This window comes from Aedes albopictus, chromosome 2 (genome assembly GCF_035046485.1).
Source record: "Aedes albopictus strain Foshan chromosome 2, AalbF5, whole genome shotgun sequence".
NCBI lineage: Eukaryota > Metazoa > Arthropoda > Insecta > Diptera > Culicidae > Aedes > Aedes albopictus.
The window spans coordinates 490,988,146-491,010,390 of record NC_085137.1 but is presented as its reverse complement, the minus strand read 5'-3'; the positions used below and the strand labels follow the sequence as shown (position 1 = coordinate 491,010,390).

The 22,245-nt window shown below is 41.8% G+C and overlaps 1 protein-coding gene across 4 annotated transcripts; it reads left to right on the top strand.

The window, feature by feature from the left end:
* Positions 1-755: 755 nt before the first annotated feature.
* LOC115267056 (uncharacterized) lies at positions 756-7,592 on the top strand. Of its 4 annotated transcripts, XM_062854212.1 has the most exons (6): positions 756-1,635; positions 2,219-2,411; positions 2,473-2,615; positions 4,875-4,985; positions 5,921-6,130; positions 7,206-7,592. In XM_062854212.1, exons 3-6 carry the CDS (start codon positions 2,566-2,568, stop codon positions 7,384-7,386), a joined length of 552 nt encoding a protein of 183 aa, XP_062710196.1. In that variant the 5' UTR covers positions 756-1,635; positions 2,219-2,411; positions 2,473-2,565; the 3' UTR covers positions 7,387-7,592. The 4 variants fall into 4 exon arrangements, 3 of the variants coding, with proteins under 3 accessions (XP_062710196.1, XP_062710197.1, XP_062710195.1); XM_062854213.1 differs by lacking the exon at positions 2,473-2,615; XR_009998091.1 differs by lacking the exon at positions 5,921-6,130 and having other exon boundaries at positions 2,219-2,615.
* The last annotated feature ends 14,653 nt before the right edge of the window (positions 7,593-22,245 follow it).

The window sequence follows — 22,245 nt, the reverse complement described above, 5'->3', positions numbered from 1 at the left end:
TGGCGTTCTTGACGGTTGGGCCAATCTCCGGACCACGGATGGTTCTAACGGGGTTAAGGTGTGCTTTCGGCAAGCCTCCAAACTTGGTAGGGTAGCACTATCACAGGTAAGCACTAGTTTTAAAACTGTAGCACAGGGAAGTACTAGGCTTTCAAAACTTAAGCCCAGGGGTCCTGGGTTATAGGGGTGATGCAGGCGGTTAGAATGGTAGGTGGTCTGAGCACAGAATAATCACGAAGTTACCTGGATGCTTTCCGTATTGTGCACTTCCGTTTTACTGGCTTTTAATTGAACCTCACTTTCACAGTGAATTTTAGAATATCCAAGGTGACTTGGTATTTCGTGGATAGCTATCACGTCCTTCGCTTTCAAAAGTTGCAAGCTAATTCCCAGTTAAGCGATGGCGGTTTTTGCGCGCTCCTTCGACCGTTGAAATTTCTCCTCCAATCTTATTTCGCCCCATCATGGCCCCTTTACACCACCCACAATGGCCGCCCAACATGTCCTTCTGCGATGCCTGGTGGTGAGTAGCGGAACTCCTAGCTGCGTTACATCACAGTGGGTGTTGGGTAGTGTGCAAGTTCAGACATTTAAGGACTTCCTTGGTACAAGATTACAACACAACGATAAACAAAATCACGATAATCTCACAAATCTTGGACACTTCAACACACCACTGGTTACACTCTCCCCCCGCTCGGGTTAAAAAAAAATTCGGTGAAGCCGAATTTTTTTTTTTTTTGTTTTCATACACAAGAACAACAACTTTGTGACGCGTACCTCTGAACCAGGGTCTTCACAAACAGAACAAAACTTACTCACACACTCTTTTTTTAACACTAATTGACTCCTGAAAATCTCAAACCTATTCAAAAATAACGAATCAAAGTTGTAAGCTAGGGAAAAAGTAGCGTTTTACTAGTATCAGCCATATTTTGGGTCGGGGTCATAAGTTTTCATCGTTGGTATTCCAACTCCACTCTGTTTCGAGGCTTTGGCCTCCTACTGACCATCAACATCTTACGATTCCGGTCTCCAGCGAACCCATTAAACTGTACATAAATTTTGGACCAACATTGAAGCAAAACGAATTAAAATATATACGAACATACTATAATAACAAATTAAAAAAAAAATAACATTTTAAAACATGCATTTATCATTTTTAATGATCATGCAAAGCTTAAATCTACCATGGTATTAAAAAAAAAGAATTCCGGAATAATATTTACAACATTTACAAATTTACTCTAGAGTACGGTATGAAATATTTCACTAACGTTTCGTTTCACTATGTCGGAGTCACAGCCCATCAGTGAAATCAACTGTGGCTTTGATGACATTATCGGTCTTATCAGTGTGTGCGTACGAATGACTATGAATAACCAAGCTGTCAAATCTATTGTGTTTACAATATGGTGAAACGTGGTATGGTGCGGATTAGTTTGATGAATTTGTGGCTAAAATCGGTTAAAATTTGGTGCATTTTGAGAATTTATTATCATTTTGATGACGCGTCGAAGAAAACAATTTGGCCAGTTGATCATTTTGATAGTTTATTTCTCAAAATCTCCTATTTTTGCTGATCTTAGCTAGAAGTTCATCAACCATGAAAATTGCATGAATGTTGAAAAGGTAAGTACCAAATGGTGGTGATAATGAATAAAATGTATAAGTGACATGTACTATGTACATCAAACCGGCTAAAACTAAGTGATATACAAGGATATTGCACGTGTTGATTTGGTCTTGATTACGATTAGGCCATTCATTAATCAATGCACACTCACACTCTCACACCCTATCATACACTGCATCGTCGACTGCTCCTCATGCAATTTCAAATGATCAATGACGATATTGCATGCAAGTCAGTAAACTGCATAATGTGCATAATGATGTAATAGAAATCTTAAAAAATGATTGGACATTTATACACGAAACAAAATTTTATAAAACAATTAAACATAACACATTAAAACATGATTTTTTTTTGTTGAATGCATTTTCTTCAGGGAGGTTTACTGCAGACACCTATCCCCTATTCTAGTCCTGATTCCATCCTCGATGCGGAAATTACGCAATAGGATTCAAGTAGACTGATCCAAATGGAGTTTTCACGGATCAGTCACTTTCCTCTCAATTGACCTTCCCTCACTCAAGAATCAGGCTAGTAAGTTAATGATATCACGTATGATTCATAAAATTCTCCTTTCAGGCTTTGAGATCTGCTGCGGAGAACACTCCCAGCGACCTGCCGTTCATGTCGGCCACCTCGTAGGAGCTATTACCCTTCCTGGCGACGATGACGCACGGCTTATACTGTGGGCCTAACTTCGCGTTGAAGTTCTTCCCAGCTTCGGACAGAGCGAAACTACGCTTGAAAACTCGCTGTCCGACAGTAAATGTAGGTGAGTAGCGTTTGTGACGTAGGTTGTATTGGGTTTTGGTGTTCTCATATGCTCTTTTTAGGTTTTCTTTGACGAGGTCGTAGTTCTTCTTGCTGATACCCTTCAGCATCTCAGCACGATCATCCCCTGAGAGCTCACTCTCTGCTTCTCTGCGATGGTCCGATCCACGTGTGACCATCTCGTGCCCGAAGATGATCTTATGAGGTGAGAACTTTGTTGACCCATGGACTGTGTTGTTGAGGACGAATTCGATTTCAGAGATTTTAGTATCCCAGAGCTTCTGATCGGTACGGACGTACGTTCGAATCATCGAATTAATCGTTCTGTTCAGTCGCTCTGCGGGATTGGCTTGGCTTCTGTGTCGTGCATTAGCCCAGTGTTGAATTTCGTACCTCTTCAACAAGTCCTGAAATTCCTTGGATAGGAAGGTCGTCGCATTGTCGGTGATGACATACTGCGGAACGGACAACTTACGGAACCATCTTTCCTCCAGGATTGTGCACAGGTTTCCAGACGCAATCTTCTTCACCGGAGCAAGCAGGCAGTACTTAGAAAAGATGTCTAAGACGACTAATAAGTGGGCATTGCCCTGCTTGCTTCGAGGAAGTGATTGAATATAGTCCATGCACACAATCTGGAATGGTCTGCTGGCTATCCGTTGATTTCCCATTTCTGGAGCAGTAGATATGGTGGAGTGCTTGCTTTCTTTGCAAGTCTCACACTTTGCAATGTGCTTTTTCACGTCAGCACTCATTCTGGGCCAATAGTACCGACGCTTGACCTTTTCGATGCACTTTTCGAACCCAATGTGCATCATTTCGTCGTGCTCCTGTCTAATGATGCGCTGGCGTTCGGACTCTGGTACACACTCTTTCCATTCAAATCTGTAGTCCAACAGATCTGACTGTGCGGCTACAAACTTGAACAGTTTCCCGTCCTGAATCTGGAAATCAATCAATTTTTCGGGATCGTTCTCAACCGATTCATACAAATTCCGGTACCATTTGTCCGACTCTACTACATCCAGCGCTTCAATAGACCGGGACAAAGCATCGGGGACGATATTTTCCTTCCCTTTACGGTGTTTTATCTCCATATCGAAATGCTGCAGGGTGATGCTCCATCGGCTCAAGCGAGACGACGATCTCCACTTGGCTCTCATGATAAATGAGAGTGCCGATGAATCCGTCACGAGAGTGAAGCGTGTGCCTTCGATATAGCATCGAAATTTTTCAATGCAGCGGAGGGCTGCCAAACCTTCCTTCTCCGCCGCATGGTAATTAAGTTCGGCACCTTTCAGCTTCTCCGAGTGGTACGCAATCACTCTTTCCACGCCATTGTGGACCTGAGTGAGCACACCTGCGAGTGCTGTATCGCTGGCGTCCGTCTGCACGCAGAACGGTACACTGAAGTCAGGGTTAGCCATCACGGGGGCAGTAATTAACTTCTCTTTGATGGCTATGAACGCGTTTTCTGCTGCCTCATTCCACCGCACTTTCTTGGGTTTGTTTTTCAACAGATCCGTCAAAGGTGCGGTGAGTTCACTGAATTTGGCGATAAACCTGCGGTAATAGTTCACCATACCGAGGAATCTTCTCAAAGACCTTATCGATTTGGGTGCCTCAAAGCCCAGGATCGCTTGGACTCGATCCGGGTTAGGCCGTAATCCTTTCTCGGAAAGGATGTATCCCAGATAAGGCAATTCGTGACAGCAGAATTTTGATTTCTCCAGATTGATGAAGAGGTTTGCCTCTTTCAATCTTCGCGCTAATTCCCTCAACTTCGCCATATGTTCCTCAAAAGTGTGGCTCGCCACCACTATATCGTCGAGGTACACGAATATAGCGGGCTCAAGTTCGCCATGTCCTAAGACCCTGTCCATGAGTTTACTCAGAGTTGCCGGGCTATTTACTAGTCCGAAAGGCAACCTGGTAAACTGAAAAAGACCTTTCCCCGGTACCGAGAAAGCAGTAAATCTTCTCGATGCACGGTTCAACGGTACTTGCAGGAAAGCCTGCGAAAGGTCAATGGTTGTTAAGAACCTGAATGGACCAAGTTGGCTGAGAATGCGATTTTGATGTGGGAGAGGATATGCATCTCTCTTTGTTCGCTCATTCAGCTTTCGAGCATCGAGACACAGCCGCACATCATCGCTATCGCGCTTTTTAACGGGTACGACAGGTAAAGCCCAATCCGAGTTCGAAGGTTCGACCACTCCGTCCCTGATCATATTATCCAATGCACGGTGGATCTTTTTCTGGATCTCAGGACTCCACGGGTACGGGTTCTTTCGAACAGGATCGGCCTTCACAAACTCGTCCTTCAGCTCGATGTGGTGCTCAATGAGACCTGTTTTGCCCAGATGGCCTGGACTCGCTGGGAGAAACAAACTTTTCACTTCTTCCAGCTGCCTCATTTGATCCTCGCTCAACTCACTCATCTTTTCCAACGGTTCTCTTTCAGCTTCCTCGATCGCATCGATATGTTGAGATACCGTAGGACGGATCCCGAAAGCCTGCCAGAAATCGTAGCCGAGAATGCAGCGACGACTCAGATTTGGAGCGACCAGAACTGGTAAGAGTTTGGTTTCTCCGTTAAACGTTATTGGAACGTCAGTTGTCCCAGAAACCTCTAAGCTTTGCCCTCCAGCTGTTTTTAAATCTATTCGCGTGGGTCTCAGTTTCAATTTCAAGGCGTTAATTAGTTTTTTACAGCCTATGCCTAAAACTGTTTTAGCTGCTCCACTGTCTAGCAGTCCAATTATTGGGATCCCCAGCATTTCCACTCTCACGAATGGTCTGGGGTCATCGCTGAGAGTCACGAGGATGGTTGCTAGCTCGGCCTCATCAGCAGTATCTCCACTCACTCGTGAGTAACCCAGCTGTTCGAGAGAGTCTGGAACTGCCGGCTCTGTGTGAGGTCTTGTGGAGATCATTGCAAGACTGTCTTGCCTCTCTAGGCAGTCTTGGGCAAGTTTTTTAACTGGCAATATGGACAGTTTTTAGTTTTGAAACCTGGGAACCCACAACGGAAACAAAACAATTTACGCTCTGAGTCCAGCTTGTTGCAGTCCTCAAAGCTATGCCCACTTTCATGGCAATTTAAACAAACATTTTTCCCGGGAGGAACATACGCGTTCACGATTCGCTGAAGCGTGTTTGTTCCACTGGTTCCAGGAGCTGGGTTGTTTTGCCGTTGTGCATTGTCAGGCTTAGGTTTGGGTTTCTCATGTTCTTTCTGCTTCTCATCGGATTTCTGGCTGTTGGGTTGCTGTTGCTTCCAAGGACGTTTTGGGAACTGCTGTGAGTCTGGGTGAAACTGCTTCCTACTCTTCCAATCCTCCCTATCTTGGTTTTGGTTCTTGTGCCTGTCCTGACTATCTCTAAACCGCTGCTGACCTCTAATCTCGTCGATTTGAACTACCTCTCTTCGCGAAAACCTATTTTCTTTACGTTGGTACATTTGCCAATTTATGGAATCAAAACGCTTACCAAAATCTTTCATTTTAGGTATCGTGTTCACATTGGCTGCCAGCATCGCGATCCTACAGTCTTCACGAGTGTTCCGGAAAAGGACGTCAAACTTCCGTTTTTCATCCCAGGGGCACGACATGCTACGGAAGATCCGGACCATGTCCAAGTAAAAGTCCTGGAACTTCTCTCTGGGACCCTGCTTCCGGTTGTTCGCCTGCCGTTCATAGACATAGTCAATGTCGACCGGTAAGAACTCCTTCTTCAACTCACTAACAAGCTCGTTCCACGACCCTATCTCTCCACTAACCTCCATAAACCAGGATCTCGCCTTCTGCGTAAACAGATGGTGAGCACCCTGCAACAGCTCCGCTTCAGAAAATCCTTCCGAGCGAGCGTTGAATTCCACCTCCTTCAGGAATTCATTCAACCTCCTACCGTTATCCATTCCGTCATACCTTACAGACCACTTATGAATGGGAAACTTGCTCCCACTCTTCAATGACCTGCTATTTTCACTCTTCCCTTTCAGTCTGTTTCCTACAACCTCACCATCATCTGAGTTTTTCAGCGTTTCAATTGACTCGTTCCTCTGTTTTAACCAGCCTAAGAAATCCACTGATTTTTCCTGTCCTTTTTCTACATCTTTCTCCTCTACTACGTGTCTCTCAATCTGAGTGCTGTTAGCGGTACCTGCATGTACATTCTGAGACTGAGCAACGGGTTGACCAGCCTCAAGAATTGTGATGCGTTGCAGTAGTTGAGTCACTACCGCCGTCAATTGTCGGATCTCAGCTGCTAATCCCTCTTTCTCACTTTCGGTCGTTCTCTCGGGTTGACTACCTGCATTCTCCCTATCTGTTTCCGCATTCCTACTGTTGGGTTCGACCACGCTTTCGTCAGTCGACCTTTCATCTGTCCTACCATTCGCGTCATTTTCTCCTTCATTGCCCTCACCTAACTCATGCTCACGCCTAATGTGGTTCAAACTCTCATTAATTATCGCTAATTCGGCATCTCGCACTTCTGAGAGGTGAGAGGTGGCGGAATAGTACACATTAAGCAGTTTCACACACTCACCAGCAATCACTGCGAGGCTGTTCAAATCCTCTTCCTTCTCTGCGTGGTCTTTCAACGTCTGCATTCGGAAGAGAATGTGAATTAACCTGGTTTTGAACAGCTGGTCTGGTGCCTTTTTAGACACTCGTTTGTCCAGGTGGTTTTTAATCCCATTTAGCTTGTCGTCACAAACCTCTAACTCAGCAACTACAGAATCACTCACAAACCGCTTTCTAATCTCAGACTTGCCTTTCTCCTCTTTCAGATGGCTACGCAGTGTCCGCTCAGCTGCGCTACGAGAGACGTCCAGAGGAATGTCCCTGATTTTCATCTCGTGCTCCAGCTCATCGAGGGTGAGATGCCCAGGATTCATCGCGTGGTACCACGCCACGAACTGGGGCATAGCCATCTCTTCGAATGCCATTCAACAAAGAAAATCAGAATAAAATTTGAAAAGAAACTAAAACGGTGTTCAAGTGGGGGTTTCCACTGAACCAAATTTGAAAATCCTAATTAGAAAACGCTTCCGTTAGCTTGAAAGCTGTAAAAAATTGAAAAAAAAAACCTAAAATTTGTTCACGCTCCCTATTGAAGCAAATAATTTAAAAAATCCTAGTTTTAGCTCGCTTATTTCAAATAAACGTTTCGTTCTTGTTTGGCGTTTTGTTTCACAGTCTGAAAACCACACAACACTGTTCGAGATTCCGGAATTCACCGCGAAAACTCTCCGACTTCGTTCGTATGCTTTTATTAAGTTTTGCTCAATTGTTGGTAGCTAGTCAGACCGTTCACTCACATCCAAGACCCCTCTTTTAGAATCGATTATATTGACTCCCATTCATCAATCGGTTACCTGTTTTGTGTGCTTTGGTCAAGTTCGTCCGCGAAGTCTGGAAGTTTTCCCAGAGACTTCCGCAAAGACACGCAATCGTTATTCAAGTGTACCCGGGCTCTGATAGTCTACGCAAATTTCAGTTGGGCGCCAAGTGTGACTAGTGGGCGATCCCTGCCCAGCACTGGTGAGACCCCCCTCCTTCAACTGCCTCAGGGTCGGCGTACGCGCTTGACTATCGCGGCCAAGGAAAACACTTAAACACTTTGCTTAATCACAAACCCACTTTATTCTTGCTTTTACACACACACTAGGTACCTTTATTGATTGCTCTTTATCCCACTTTCTTATTAGCTATCTCCTACCTCACTTTTCCTTCTTCTACGCAGTCTTCGGGGCCCCTTCTTCTCGCTCCGCTACTTCACCTTCTCCTTCGTATCTCCTTCGGTGTCCTTCGCTGTCGCCTTCCGTTGGGTTGGACGGCCGTTCGGTGCAGTCCGAGTCGCGACGGTTGGTTGAGCGCGTGAACTCCAGGACACGCTTCCAAAATGGCCTCGCCTCTATTGTGTGGCGTCAGAATGGCCAACGATGGTCTATTCGGTCGACGGAGTGGCGTTCTTGACGGTTGGGCCAATCTCCGGACCACGGATGGTTCTAACGGGGTTAAGGTGTGCTTTCGGCAAGCCTCCAAACTTGGTAGGGTAGCACTATCACAGGTAAGCACTAGTTTTAAAACTGTAGCACAGGGAAGTACTAGGCTTTCAAAACTTAAGCCCAGGGGTCCTGGGTTATAGGGGTGATGCAGGCGGTTAGAATGGTAGGTGGTCTGAGCACAGAATAATCACGAAGTTACCTGGATGCTTTCCGTATTGTGCACTTCCGTTTTACTGGCTTTTAATTGAACCTCACTTTCACAGTGAATTTTAGAATATCCAAGGTGACTTGGTATTTCGTGGATAGCTATCACGTCCTTCGCTTTCAAAAGTTGCAAGCTAATTCCCAGTTAAGCGATGGCGGTTTTTGCGCGCTCCTTCGACCGTTGAAATTTCTCCTCCAATCTTATTTCGCCCCATCATGGCCCCTTTACACCACCCACAATGGCCGCCCAACATGTCCTTCTGCGATGCCTGGTGGTGAGTAGCGGAACTCCTAGCTGCGTTACATCACAGTGGGTGTTGGGTAGTGTGCAAGTTCAGACATTTAAGGACTTCCTTGGTACAAGATTACAACACAACGATAAACAAAATCACGATAATCTCACAAATCTTGGACACTTCAACACACCACTGGTTACAAGTCCACGTCCTATAATTCTTCCTTGGCCTCTTCCTTTGGCCTTCACTGTTCTGCCATCCGCCAATGTTACCTTCTCTTTCCACAAAGATTTTCTCACAAAACTTTCCTCCGAACCAGTCATATGCTTTGTACAACCGGTATCCAAAATCCACTTCGGACTAGTCAACACGTCTGCTCCAGTCGTCGTCGTCGTAAAACACACTCCTCCTGGATCTGGGCGCCGAAAGACCTTCGACGTTACTCTATCCTCTTGTGTATTCATCTTAGCTTGTACTTCCTCTTGCAATACAGAACAATTTCTCCACAGATGGCCTTTCCAAGGGCGTAGCCAGGGGGGGGCAGGGGGGGGCCGTGGCCCCCCCTGACCGTCCAACTATATTCTAACTTAACCGAAAAACTTAGATGATCAGAGCTGTTTTTGACTAGTAAAAATAAAATTCTCCTGCATCCTCGTATTTTTTTTTTAATATATGCAGGAATTCCTTCGGAAATTCTTGGAGGAATATCTTCGAAAATTCCTGAGGGTATTCCTTCGGAAAAACCTGGAGGAATTCCTTTGGAAATTCCTGAAGGAATCCCTTCGCAAATTCCTGGAGGAATTCCATCGGAAATTCCTGAAGGATTCCTTCGGAAATTCCTTATGCAGTTCCTTGGGAAAATCTTGGATGAATACCTTCGGAGATTCCTGGAGGAATTCTATCAAAAAACCATAGAGAAATTCGTGAGGAAATCCTTAGGTGAATTCCTTTCGAAATTCCTGGACAAAAAAAAATCCAATCTTCCTGGAGGAATGCTTTTGGAAATTCCTGGAGGAATTCCTTCGGAAATTGCTGGACGAATGTCATATAAAATTCCTAAAGGAATTCCTTCGAAAAGTCGTGGAAGATTTTTTTCGGAAATACTTTTTGGATTTTTTTTTGGAAATTCTTGCAGGAATTCCTTCGGAAATTGCTAGCGGAATTCCTGGAGTAATTCCTTCGGAAATTGCTGGACGAATTCCTTTGGAATTCCAGGAGGAATTCCTTTAGGAACTCCTGGAGGAAATCTTTCGGAAATTCCGGGAGGAATTCCTTCGGAAATTTCTGGAAGAATTCCATTGGAAATTCCAGGAAGAATTCCTTCGGAAATTTTGCAATAATTTCTTCGGCAATTACTGGAGGAATTCCTTCGGAAATTGCCGGACGAATTCTTTTGGAAATTCCTTGAGGAATTCCTTCGGAAATTCCGTTAGGAATTCCTTCAAAAAATTCCTGGAGGATGTCTTTCAGAAATTTTGGGAGGAATTCCTTCGGAAATTGCTGGACGAATTCCTTTGGAGATTCCCGGAGGAATTCATTCGGAAATTCCAGGAGAAATTCCTTTGGGAATTCCTGGAGGAATTCTTTCGGAAATTTCTGAAGAAATTCCATCGGAAATTGCTGGACGAATTCCATTGGAAATTCCTGAAGGAATTCCTTCCAAAATTCTTGGAGGAATCCCTTTCGCAAAATCCTGGAAGAATTCCTTCGGAAATTTCTGGAGAAATTCCATCGGAAATTCTTGAAGGACTTCGTTCGGAAATTACTGGAAGAATTCCATCGAAAATTCCTTGGCGAGGTCCTTCCAAATATCTTAGATGAATACTTTGTGAATTTTCTGGAGAAATTCTTTCAGAAATTCCGGGAGGAATTCCTTCGGAAATTGCTGGACGAATTTCTTTGGAGATTCCTGGAAGAATTCATTCGGAAATTCCAGAAGTATTTTTTTTAGGAATTCCTGGAGGAATTCTTACGGAAATTCCGGGAGGAATTGCTTCGGAAATTTCTGAACAATTCCTTAAAAAAATCCTGGAGGAATTCCTTAAAAAATTGCAGAAGGAATTCCTTCCAAAATTCTTGGAGGAATCCATTTGCAAATTCCTGGAAGAATCCTTTCGGAAATTCCTGAAGAAATTCCTTTGGAAATTCCTGAAGGAATTCGTTCGGAAATTCCTGAAGGAATTCCTTCGGAAATTTCTGGAGGAATTCCTTCGGAAATTCCTTGGGGAGTTCCCTCGAAAAATCTTGGATGAATACCTCCGGAAATTTCTGGAGGAATTCTTTCAGAAATCTATAGAAAAATTCCTGAGAAAATCCTTGGATGAATTCCTTAGAACATTCCTGGAAAAAATCATTCTAAACTTCTTAGAGGAATGCTTTTTATGATTCCTGGAGGAGTTCCTTTGGAAATTACTGGACGAATTCCTTTGGAAATTCCAGGAGGAATTCCTTCGGAAATTGCTGGAATAATTTCTTCGGAAATTACTGGAAAAATTCCTTCGGAAAGTCCTAGAGGTATTCGTTCGGAAATTCCTGGAGGAATTCCTTCAGAAATTCCTGGAGGTATTCCTACGGAAATTCCTGGAGAATTTTTTTCGGAATGTCTTTTTGGATTTTATTTTTGAAAATTCCAAGAGGAATTCCCTCGAAAATTCATGGAGGAATTCCTTTACAAATTCCGTTAGGAATTCCTTCAAAAATTCCTGGAGGAATTCTTTCGGAAATTGCTGGACGAATTCGTTTGAAGATTCATGGAAAAATTCCTCCAGAAATTCCTGCAGGAATTCTTTCGGAAATTCTTAAAGGAATTTCTTCGGAAATTCGTGGAGAAATCCCTCCGAAATCTCTTGGATGCATTCCATCTGAAATTCGTGGAGCAATTATTTCGGAAATTCCTGGAGGATTTTTTTTAAATTCCCGGAGGAATTCCATTGGAAGGATTTCATTCAGGATTCCATTGGAGGAATTCCTTTGGAAATTCCTTCGCAAATTCCTGGAGAAACTCTTTTGGAAATTCCTGAAGGATTTTTTTTGAAATTTCAGGAAGAATTCCTTCAGAAATTCCAGGAGAAATTCTGTCGGAAATTCCTGGAGAAATTCCTTTGGAAATTTCCGAAGGAATTTCTCCATGAATTTCCGATGTAGTTTCACCAGGAATTTTGCGAAGGAATTCCTTCAGGATTTTCCGAATGAATTCCTCCATGTATTTCCGAGAGAATTCCTACAGGAATTTCGTGGCAATTCCTCCAGGAAATTTCGGAAAAAATCCTCAACAAATTTCTGGAGGAATTACTCTAGGAATTTCCGACGGAATTTCTCCAGGCATTTTCAAGGGAATTCCTCTTGGAATTTAAGAAGGATTTCCTCCTGGAATTTCCGAAGGAATTCCTTCATGAATGTCCGAAGAAATCCTTCCATGAATTTTCGAAGGAATTCCTCCATGAAGTGCCGAACGAATTCCTCCAGGAATTTTGACAAGGAATTTCTTAAGGATTTTCCGAAGGAAAGCCTCCATAAAATTCCAAAGGAATTCCTCCAGAAATTTTTCGACGGAATTCTTCGAGGAATTTCCGGAGGAATTCCTCCAAGAATTTCCGAAGAAATTCTTCTAGGAATTTTCAAAGGAATTCCTCTTGGATTTTTTTAAGGATGTCCTCCTGGAATTTCCGAAGGATTTCTTCCATAAATGTCCGAAGAAATTCCTCCATAAATTTCCGAATGAATTCCTCCAGGAATTTTGCGAAGGAATTTCTAAAGAATTTTCCGAAGGAATTTTTACATGAATTTCCAAAGGAATTCCTCCAGAAGTTTCTCGACGGAATCCCTCCACGAATTTCCGAAGAAATTCCTCGAGGAATTTCCGGAGGTATTCCTCCAGGAAATACCGAAGGAATTCCTCCAGGAATTTTGCGAAGGAAACCCTAAAGCATTTTCCGAAGGAGTTCCTCCATGAATTTCCCAAGGAATTGCTCCAGAAATTTTCCGAAAGAATTCATTCACGAATTTCTGAAGAAATTCCTCCACAAATATTCAAAGGAATTCCTCCAGGAATTTCCTGAGAAATTCCTCCATGAATTTCCGGATGAATTTCTTCAGAAATTTCCGGAGGAACTCCTCCAGAAATTTTCAAAGAAATTCCTTCTGCAATTTCCTAAGGAATTCCTCCTGGAATTTCCGAAGGAATTCCTCCATAAATTTCCGAAGGAAATCTTCCAGCAATTTCCGAAGTAATTCCTCCTGGAATTTCCGAGAGAATTCATGCAGTAATTTCCAATGAAATTCCTCCAGGGATTTTCAAAGGAATTTCACCTGGAATTTTCAAAGGATTTCCTGCCGGAATTTCCGAAGGAATTCTTTCATGAATGTCCGAAGAAATTCCACCAGGAATTTTCGAAAGAATTTCTCCAGGAATTCCTTCACGAATTTCCGAAGGAGTTCCTCCATAAATTTCAGAAAGAATTTCTTCAGGACTTTTGCGAAGAAATCGCTCAAGGATTTTCTGAAGGAATTCTTCCATGAATTTCCGAAGGAATTCCTCTAGAAATTTCAGGAAGGAATTTCTCAAGGTATTTCCGAAGGAATTACTCCAGGAATTTCCGAGGAAATTCCTCCAGAAATTCCCGAAGGAAATCCTCCACGAATTCTCGAAGGAATTCTTCCAAGAATTTCCGAGGGAATTCCTCCAGGATTATCCCAAAGAATTCCTTCATGAGTTTGTCCAGGTATTTCCGTAGGAATTCCTCCAGGAGTTTTCAAAGGAATTTCTCCTGGAATTTTTAAAGGATTTTCTCCTGAATTTCCGAAGGAATTCCTCTACGAATTTCCAAAGAAATCCCTCCCGGAATTTCCAAAAAAATTTCTTATGGATTTGCCTTGAAATACCTCCAAAAATTTCCGAATGAATTCCTCCAAAAATTTTTGACGGTTGTCCTCAAAAAATTTCCTTAGGATTTTCTCTCATAATCCCCAAACGTGTTTCTGAAGGAATGTTTGAAGAAGTTTCTCAAGTTTTCGTAAGAGTTCCGCAATACATTTTTGAATGAATTTCTTGAGGAATTTCCGAAGAAGCTTCTCAAGGATCTTTCGCTGGAATTCCTTGAGGAATTTCGTAAAGATTTATAAAAAAACCGAAAAAAATCCTCAACGAACCTATCAAACAATTTCTCACGAAATTTCCGAAAGTATTCCATAAGACATATCAGACATATGTCAAAAAAAAAATCCAAATGAACTCCTTTAACAATTTCCGAATTTTCCTTATCAAGGCATTTTTAAAGGAATTCTTCAAAGAATTTCCGAATGAGTTCTTCTAGGAAATAAAAAATCACAAAAAGCATTTCTTCAGGAATTTCCGAAATATTTTTTCAAGGAAGTTTTGAAAGATTTTTAAAGAAATTCCTTATGGAATTTCAGAAGGGATACCTCATGAGACTTTTAGTGGATTTTTTTCAATATTTTCGAAAAAATTGCTTCAGGAATTTGGGAAGTAATTCTCACAGAAATTTCCGGATGAATTCCTCCAAGAATTTTTGAAGGTATTCCTCAAGGAATTTTCGGAAGAATTCCTCACGAAAACTCCGAAGGAGTTCCTCAAGGAATATTCTAAATCAGGAATTCCCGAAGAATCTTCTAAAGGAAATCGTAGAAGAACTCTCGAAGGAATGTCTTATGGAATTTCTCAAGGAGCTCTAGAAATTAAGAAATTCCTTAAGAAATTTCTAAAGAATTTGTCAAGGAATTTCCGGTGGAATTCCTCAAGGATTTTCGAAAAAAAATCCTGAAATTATTTTTTAATTGAATCCAATAAAAATTTCCGAATGCATTCCTCTAGCAACTTCCAAAAATATTCCTCCAGGAATTTCCGAAGGAATTCCTTTAGAAATTTTCAAAGAATGTTTTCCGGTAATTCCGAAGAAATTTATTAAAGGATTTAACGAAGAAATTTCTCCAAAAATTTCTTAGGGAATTCCTCAAGGAAAGAAATCTTAGTTTGATTGGAATTTTTAAAAGAATTCCCGGAGAAATTCTTAAAGTATTTTCTGGAGCTTCTTAAACGGATTTCTGGTGGAATTAAGAATGATATTTGTAAAGAATTACTGGGGAAATTCTCAAAAGAATGCATGGTGAAATTCGTAATAGAACTTCTGGAGGAATTATTGAAGAAATTTCTGAAGACCTGTATTCCCAACGGAATTATTGCAAGTTTTCCGAAGGTAATTTCTGCTCGAATATCTACATTAAAATAACCTGGAAAAATATTAAAGAAAGTTCTGGAGAAACTGGTGGATAAATTCAAATTCATGATGGCATTTGTTAAGAAATTCCTGAAGCAATATCATGAGGAATTCCTCAGAATTATAATCATATATGATTCTTCCATTGAACCATTCCTATTAATCACCCATATTTCATACTTCACTTTTATTTTTTTTAATGATGAAGTATTTGAACTCCTTGTTACTGCAAAGTGGTTTTCAGTGTAAGGGTGCTCGCCCCCCCCTGGCCGAAAAGCTGGCTACGCCCTTGGGCCTTTCGCATTGCAATGATAACACATCCTCACATTTCTTCGTTTTTCGGGCAGCGTTGTGGTCACCATGGCTCTCTCTGGAACAATATTTTGGCTTTTACCTTCACATTTTCTCCGCCATTCATCCAGAAGCTTCCCCTTCACATACTCTAGCTTCAAATCTTCCTCCGGACGACCTTCAAGTGCGGTGACGAGAGGGTTGTATGACTCGGGTAGACTGGACAAAAGAATCGATACCACAAGATGCTCCTTTAATACTTCCCCCATCCTCGCTAAACGGTGAACTAGCTCTGCAGCTTCCATTAGATGACAAGACATACTAGCTTCTTCGGTCAGGCGCATCGAACACAGTTTCCGCAAAATATGGACCTTGTTGGAAAGTGACCCTCGCTCGTGATATCCTTTGAGAATATCCCACATTTCATTCGCACTAGCCGCTCCCATGATGTGGCTCAACTGGTTATCCTCCAGTGCCAATCCTATTATTGCTCTAGCCTTTTCGTCTTTCCTTATCCATTCTGTCGTTATGTTCTCTGTTTGTGGCTTGGATTTCTTCACGATCGACCACAACTCCTCCCTCATCAGCAATAACTCCATCCTGAACCGCCATGTACTCCAGTTGGAGTCGTTTAACCGGTCGAAAGTTATTCTCGTTTCAGTCATTTTTCTAATTAGTCGCTATTTTGCACTAATAAAATCACCACTCTGAACCACTGTGCAACACTCCGCTATCGTTTTTCTTCAAAACAATGGTGTCACTTTTTCAATCTGTCCTGTCGAAACACCATCGGCGCAACGGTTGCAATCGCTCCTCTTCGAAATATTTTCGCCCCGTACCGTCCGTAATCGATTTATTCCGCTCAGTGGCCGTCCAAAATAACTCCAACAGCACTTTTCCGATACACTTTCTTTCAAACTTGTTTCCAAATCTGCTATTCGACAGCAGTACTCGGGTGTACCCTCCGGGGGCAAGCAAACTTCTTTCACAAAACGTTCATTAAATGCCTCTTCGAACAGAGTGCATTTTTAATTCACTTTCTTCACGAAACCTGGGCCCATAACCTGATGAAATCCCAGCGCAGTGATTATCTCAACCGGACAAATTACCCGTCCCGGGATTCTCGTGATACGGAAGAAAGGAATTCCACGGACTACGTTTTTTACACATCTATTTACATCTACGGACTAGTACGGACTAACAAGTATGTTTATAAACAACATTCACTCATAACACACATCAGCATTTATGCTTCGTCAGCTGTCAAACTCATACGCACACATTCATGGACACTCACGAGCATCTGTCATTGTCATCTTACCAGGGGGCTGCCACTACACTATTCCAACATTTTTTAACTTTTATTTTTTACCTGGGGTTAAACGGGTTAAATTAATTTAGAAAATGGAAAAAGGGCCCTTAGTACGAAAATATAAGAGATACGAGTTTGTCGTCTTCGACAAAAATGTGTGATAGAAATATGTATGAAAAGTGTTCGGAACAAAGTATTCCTGGGGAGCGGACCTGGTGTAATGGTGAAAGCACGCGACTATCATGCCGAGGACCTGTGGTCGAATCTCATTCCCGACACACTCACAGAATGTGACTTCTTCCTCCGGAAGGGAAGTAAAGCGTGGGTCCCGAGTTGAACTAGCCAAAGGGCTAAAAATCTTGTTAATACAAATCACAAAAAAAATTAAAAAAGATAAAAAAAAAATTGAAGAAAAATTGAAAGAATATTTCGACAAAATGAGCCAATCAAAACATATTGGAAGAAACCCGATTTTTTTTTTCTAAGGAATTTTAGTTCCTGGTCCGTGCAGTGTTGCAGTGTTTAAATAATTACCTAATTGTAAATGTTCCGATTATAGCAAGGTTGTGAGAAAAATAATTGAAAATAAACAAACATAGATAATTCACATTGATTATAATTAATTTATTATCATTCTCATACAATAATTCACTTGCACATACATCAACTTATCACGCATAAATCACATCATTCTCACGCTTATCCCATTCACACATATCAATCACACAGTCACCTAATTAGGCTTTCACTTTTCTATTCAGTTCATCGAAACTCGTCAGCTCCTTCACCACCAGTTCCGGTTTGTTCCGATAGTTCGGGTACAGCTCTCGGATAGCCTTCTGGATCTCCGCGTTCAGATCATCCGGTGAAATGCCAGTCGGAACCACTATCTCCCGCTGTTCAAACTGCCTTCCCTGGTTATCGGTAACGGTCAGTGCACTGGCCAGCACGGCCACCATCGACAGCACAACCAAACTCTGAACCGCCAAACCACTTTTGAACGCCATTATGTGGCTCTCCTGGAGGTGAATCTTCACGAACACGAACCACGCTTGCTAATCGACCAACGATGACTAATCATTCTGCGCTCACAATCGGTTCCATTTTATACCGCCACCGGCACGGTTCGGGCCCGGACCGTAGTGGAAACGAAGATGCATCTCGTCGGTCGATGTGCAGCAGCCCCAAACCAGTCAGTCCCAAAATCGCACGAAATTGCATAATTTAAAGTTTCAGCGCACGCGACCGGCAAAAGTTCGCGAGCTGTCTTCTTGGGGGATAGGTATAGAGAAGAGACAATGTCGGTGTGTGGAAAAGTGCACAACCTGTTGAGGGTGATATCCATAAATACATCAGTCTGTGGATGGAGACTGGGCTCAGCTGGTTATGCGGTTTTTTTTTTGCGAGAATGGAACTGGAACCGACGGTTATTATTAAATGAAATGTCACTCCAAAGAAGAGCAACAGCAACGACTGGTTTTGCTTGGAAGATTGGTGACACTTCGTAATAGAAATACACTAGAACTCCAATGGCGCTGTTCTCAGTTTTCTTATTTAATTATTTTAATAGCTTTAGTTGTAATAATTGATTATGTTCAAGTGCCCATCTTGTAGAGGACCTTTTGTTTTGGTAAACAAAATTTGTTTGACACTTGTAGTACCGCTACTGACGCTGTAAGGGCGAGGCAAACTAGATGTTAGTCACACGAACAGTCACGACATTGGATTTCTGTGGCTGGTTATTCTAATCACTTCGTGGTCACGGTTTCAGTGAAATTGAAAGCTAAGGAAACTAACCGGGATAGTGCTTATAGGGACTATATCTAATTCCCGTCTATATAGGCACCGATCAATAATGATCGAGAATATTCTTGCACCTCACCTAATGTCTCATTGCCAATTTGGTATCAATAACTAATTTACAAATTAACTTCCATATCGTGTGAAAAAAAAAAGATCTGGAAGAAATACAATTTTCTTGCAATAATAAGATTAAGTAATTGTCCCTCGAATAGTCCACGTCTATTTCAGGCACAACTTGAAATCAATTCCCGGTACACCTTTTAACACCACGTAACAGTGTGGGTATAGGATGATCAAAACTTATTTATTTATTTACTAGCTGTCCCGGCAAACTTTGTCTTGCCAAGCTGTGGTGGTTTGACAACTGTTGAGGTCAAAACGTCACCGCACTCTAGATTGGTTTCATTTCAATAGTGGTGATTTCCTTCCCAGCTCACGAAAATCAGTACTTTATCAATTTTCTTACTTTTCTAGTTGTTTTTCGTAACTTTTTGGACATAAAAACACAGCCAACACGAATACGAACCGAACCGTGCAAGAGTCAAGCTGATCGGTTCATCCGTTATTGAGTTTTGTTGCCTCAAAGGAACTTCAAACTCATTTGTATATATATAGATTTATAGATTTATTTGCTTTTAATTCAACTGGCCTCAAGTCTTATTGAATGACTTATTACTAAGGAAATTACAATAGGGTATCGCGCCACTTGGGCGGTGGCTTCTATATTCGTCTGTTTTCCACTATAACTCAGTCAATTTTGAACCAATTGAATTGAAATGTTGTACACGAGTAGATACTAAACCTATCTCACCACATTTCAAAAGTTGTGTCAATTGATTCAAATTTGACTGAGTTATAGTGGAAAACAGACGAATATAGAAGCCACCGCCCAAGTGGCGCGATTCCCTACATCGAGAATATTTGACAGCAAAACACAAAAGAATAAATTGAAACAATTGACAACCAACACATACAATCAAAACTCCGTCTTACCCTACACGGGGAATCGAAATAACTCAAAATCGAGTTAAAAAGTACGCAAAAAAAAGTATTGTTAAAACACTACATTTTTGGATACTTTCCTACTCTGGTTTTTAAATACATTTTACTCAAACTATAAGTCAACCGAAAAGACTACCTTCTGGGTAATTTTATACTTTCGACATTTGCTTTGTTTTGCTTTCCATCTTAGAGAGTATCCAAAATCAAGAGTTGATTAGGTACTCAATTTTGGATGAAAATTTTATTCGTTCGCCATATTCATTTTCGACCCGAGTCATTAACAACGAGCAAGGCATAAAAGGTAAAGTTAATTATTCGTTTTTCATGTAATTTGTGTAAATTAATTTCCATCACTTATCAGGAGAACCGTTTACTTACGAGCGACATCAATAGTGGCACCGTGGCACTTACGGATCATCCCTTGGATCGGACATCGGAGTGTTCAAGAATTCGGAGAAAAATTGAAATGACGAAGTTTGAATGGTAAGTGAAACTGAATAAGTACCTACAATACGAAATTTTAGTGAATGTGTCCCAAATCTCCTTCATTACAGCAAATGCCATGATGACATCCAAAATGATGACGATACAGCAGGAGCAGCACCTAGAGCAGCACTCACGGGAACACCGTTTGGGATCCGGACAACAGTGTAAAGTGAATGAAATAAGTGAAAATATGTGAGATGTATTGTAAGATTTGGAGATCAAATAAAAACACAGTATTTAATTTCACTACGTATTTTATCATTTATCTATAAAAATAACGAAAATCCACAATTCCGTAAAAAAATCCAGCTTTGGCAAAAGACTCGCTTTTGAGTAATTTTAATTCAATGGTTACTGTTTGCGGAACAGTTAAATTTACGCAAAATGAAGTTAGAGTGAAACAACTCAAAATTGAGTTTTACGCAAAGAACTCGAATTTGACTGGTTTTACTTAGGTGTCAAGATGAGTGAAAAAGACCTAATTTTGAGTTATTTCGTTTCCCCGTGTACAGCTTTTATAATTTCAAATCAATCGGTAACATGCTTCTTCTTCTTCTTCTTTATGGCTCGACGTTTGCAATGGAACTTGGCCTGCCTCTCTTCAACTTAGTGTTCTTAGAGCACTTCCAAAGTTATTAATTGAAGCACAGAGATTAAATCTGTGATTGAAGGGCTTTCTTTGCCTGCCATTGCATGAATTTGTACATTGTGTGGCAAGTACAATGATACATTTCGCCCAGGGAGTGGAGACAATTTTCCCGATCGGAACGGAGATCGAACCCGCCGTCTCCGGATTGGCGATCCATAGCCTTAACCGCTAGGCTAACTGGAGACCGGTAACATAAAATTAATCATTAAACAACAAAACCAACATCGAACAAATGTTAGCAGTTTTACAAAGCTCATACAATTTTCCATGTTTCGTTTTGTCTATTGAAAATTTTCCTGAATTTTATGTTTCTCGGCCATGTTGATGGATTCATAACTCGGGCTTTCCAATTTTTTATTTAAAACTACCTTGAAAGTGTTGGAAATATCGCACAGTGGACAACTTCAACAGCGGACGGAAAATCAACGGCGGACGGAATTCACGGACCGGAACGAAAGCAAAAACACCGGTGTACTTTCTAACAGTACTCGAACGAATGATTTATTCACTATATTTACAATAACAATAACAACATTCGACAACACACAATCACGGTGTACCTACATTACATAAAGGTCGTCTCGATATGAGGGTTGTCTGATTGGAACATAATACACATTCAACACGCCCCCTCAAGTCGACAACCCGAGTACTAATCACAGTCTCTATATCACAGATCTATCAATGACAGTCCAACACAAAAACAAAAAAAATCGATAACTTGGTCTTCCACAAGTTCTTCGCATCATCTGAACTTCAGTTTTGTCAAGTTCTACAAAACAGACCACCGCTTCCAAAACACATTTACGGCATCAAACATCTATAAAAAACAATTCTTCTTCACTCGGTCGTTTCTGCTCTATCCGTCATCTTCCTTCATGCAGGCTAGCATGGCAGCAACCTCATCATCTTTTCACTAACACGAAACGTCCAACACATATTGTTTACCGTTATGCTGTCCAACGGCCATCACCATCCCGTTTCTCACTATGTGCGTCCTGTTGCCGACGAACCTAACCTCCAATCCTGCTCTTGTCACTCGGTTCACTGACAGTATGTTACAGTTCAATCCGGGGAGGTACAACACATTTCGAACTTCACATTTCTTCTTCTTATTTCCTACTGTCGCGTACAGGACCACATCACCACAATAGTCTGCTTTCAGCTTTTCGCCGTTCGCTACCAGCACTTCCACAGATCGTTCCAGCCGGCGCATCTCACTAAATACGCTGGAATCCTTCACCATGTGGTTCGTCACTCCGGATCCACTCCGCATTCCTCAGCTCTTCTTCTTCCTTTGACGCCAAAAACACAACATCCGCGCGATCCGAGCGGCGGTCCTCTTCATCTGCTACTTTCGCTTCACTGTTTCCAAATTTTCTCCACCTATGCTCACTCGGATCGGGATCCGCTAACAGCCGCACACGACAATCGGCACGCTTGTGCCCGAATTTGCCACACCGAAAACACGTAATCTTCCTCCTGCTGTGCCTGCTCACCATGGCAACGCCGTCACCATCGCCATCATTCTCCACAAGATTTCTTCTTTTTAAGTCTACATCGAGTAACCGCTTCTTTACGAAAGCCATTGTAACACCACCAG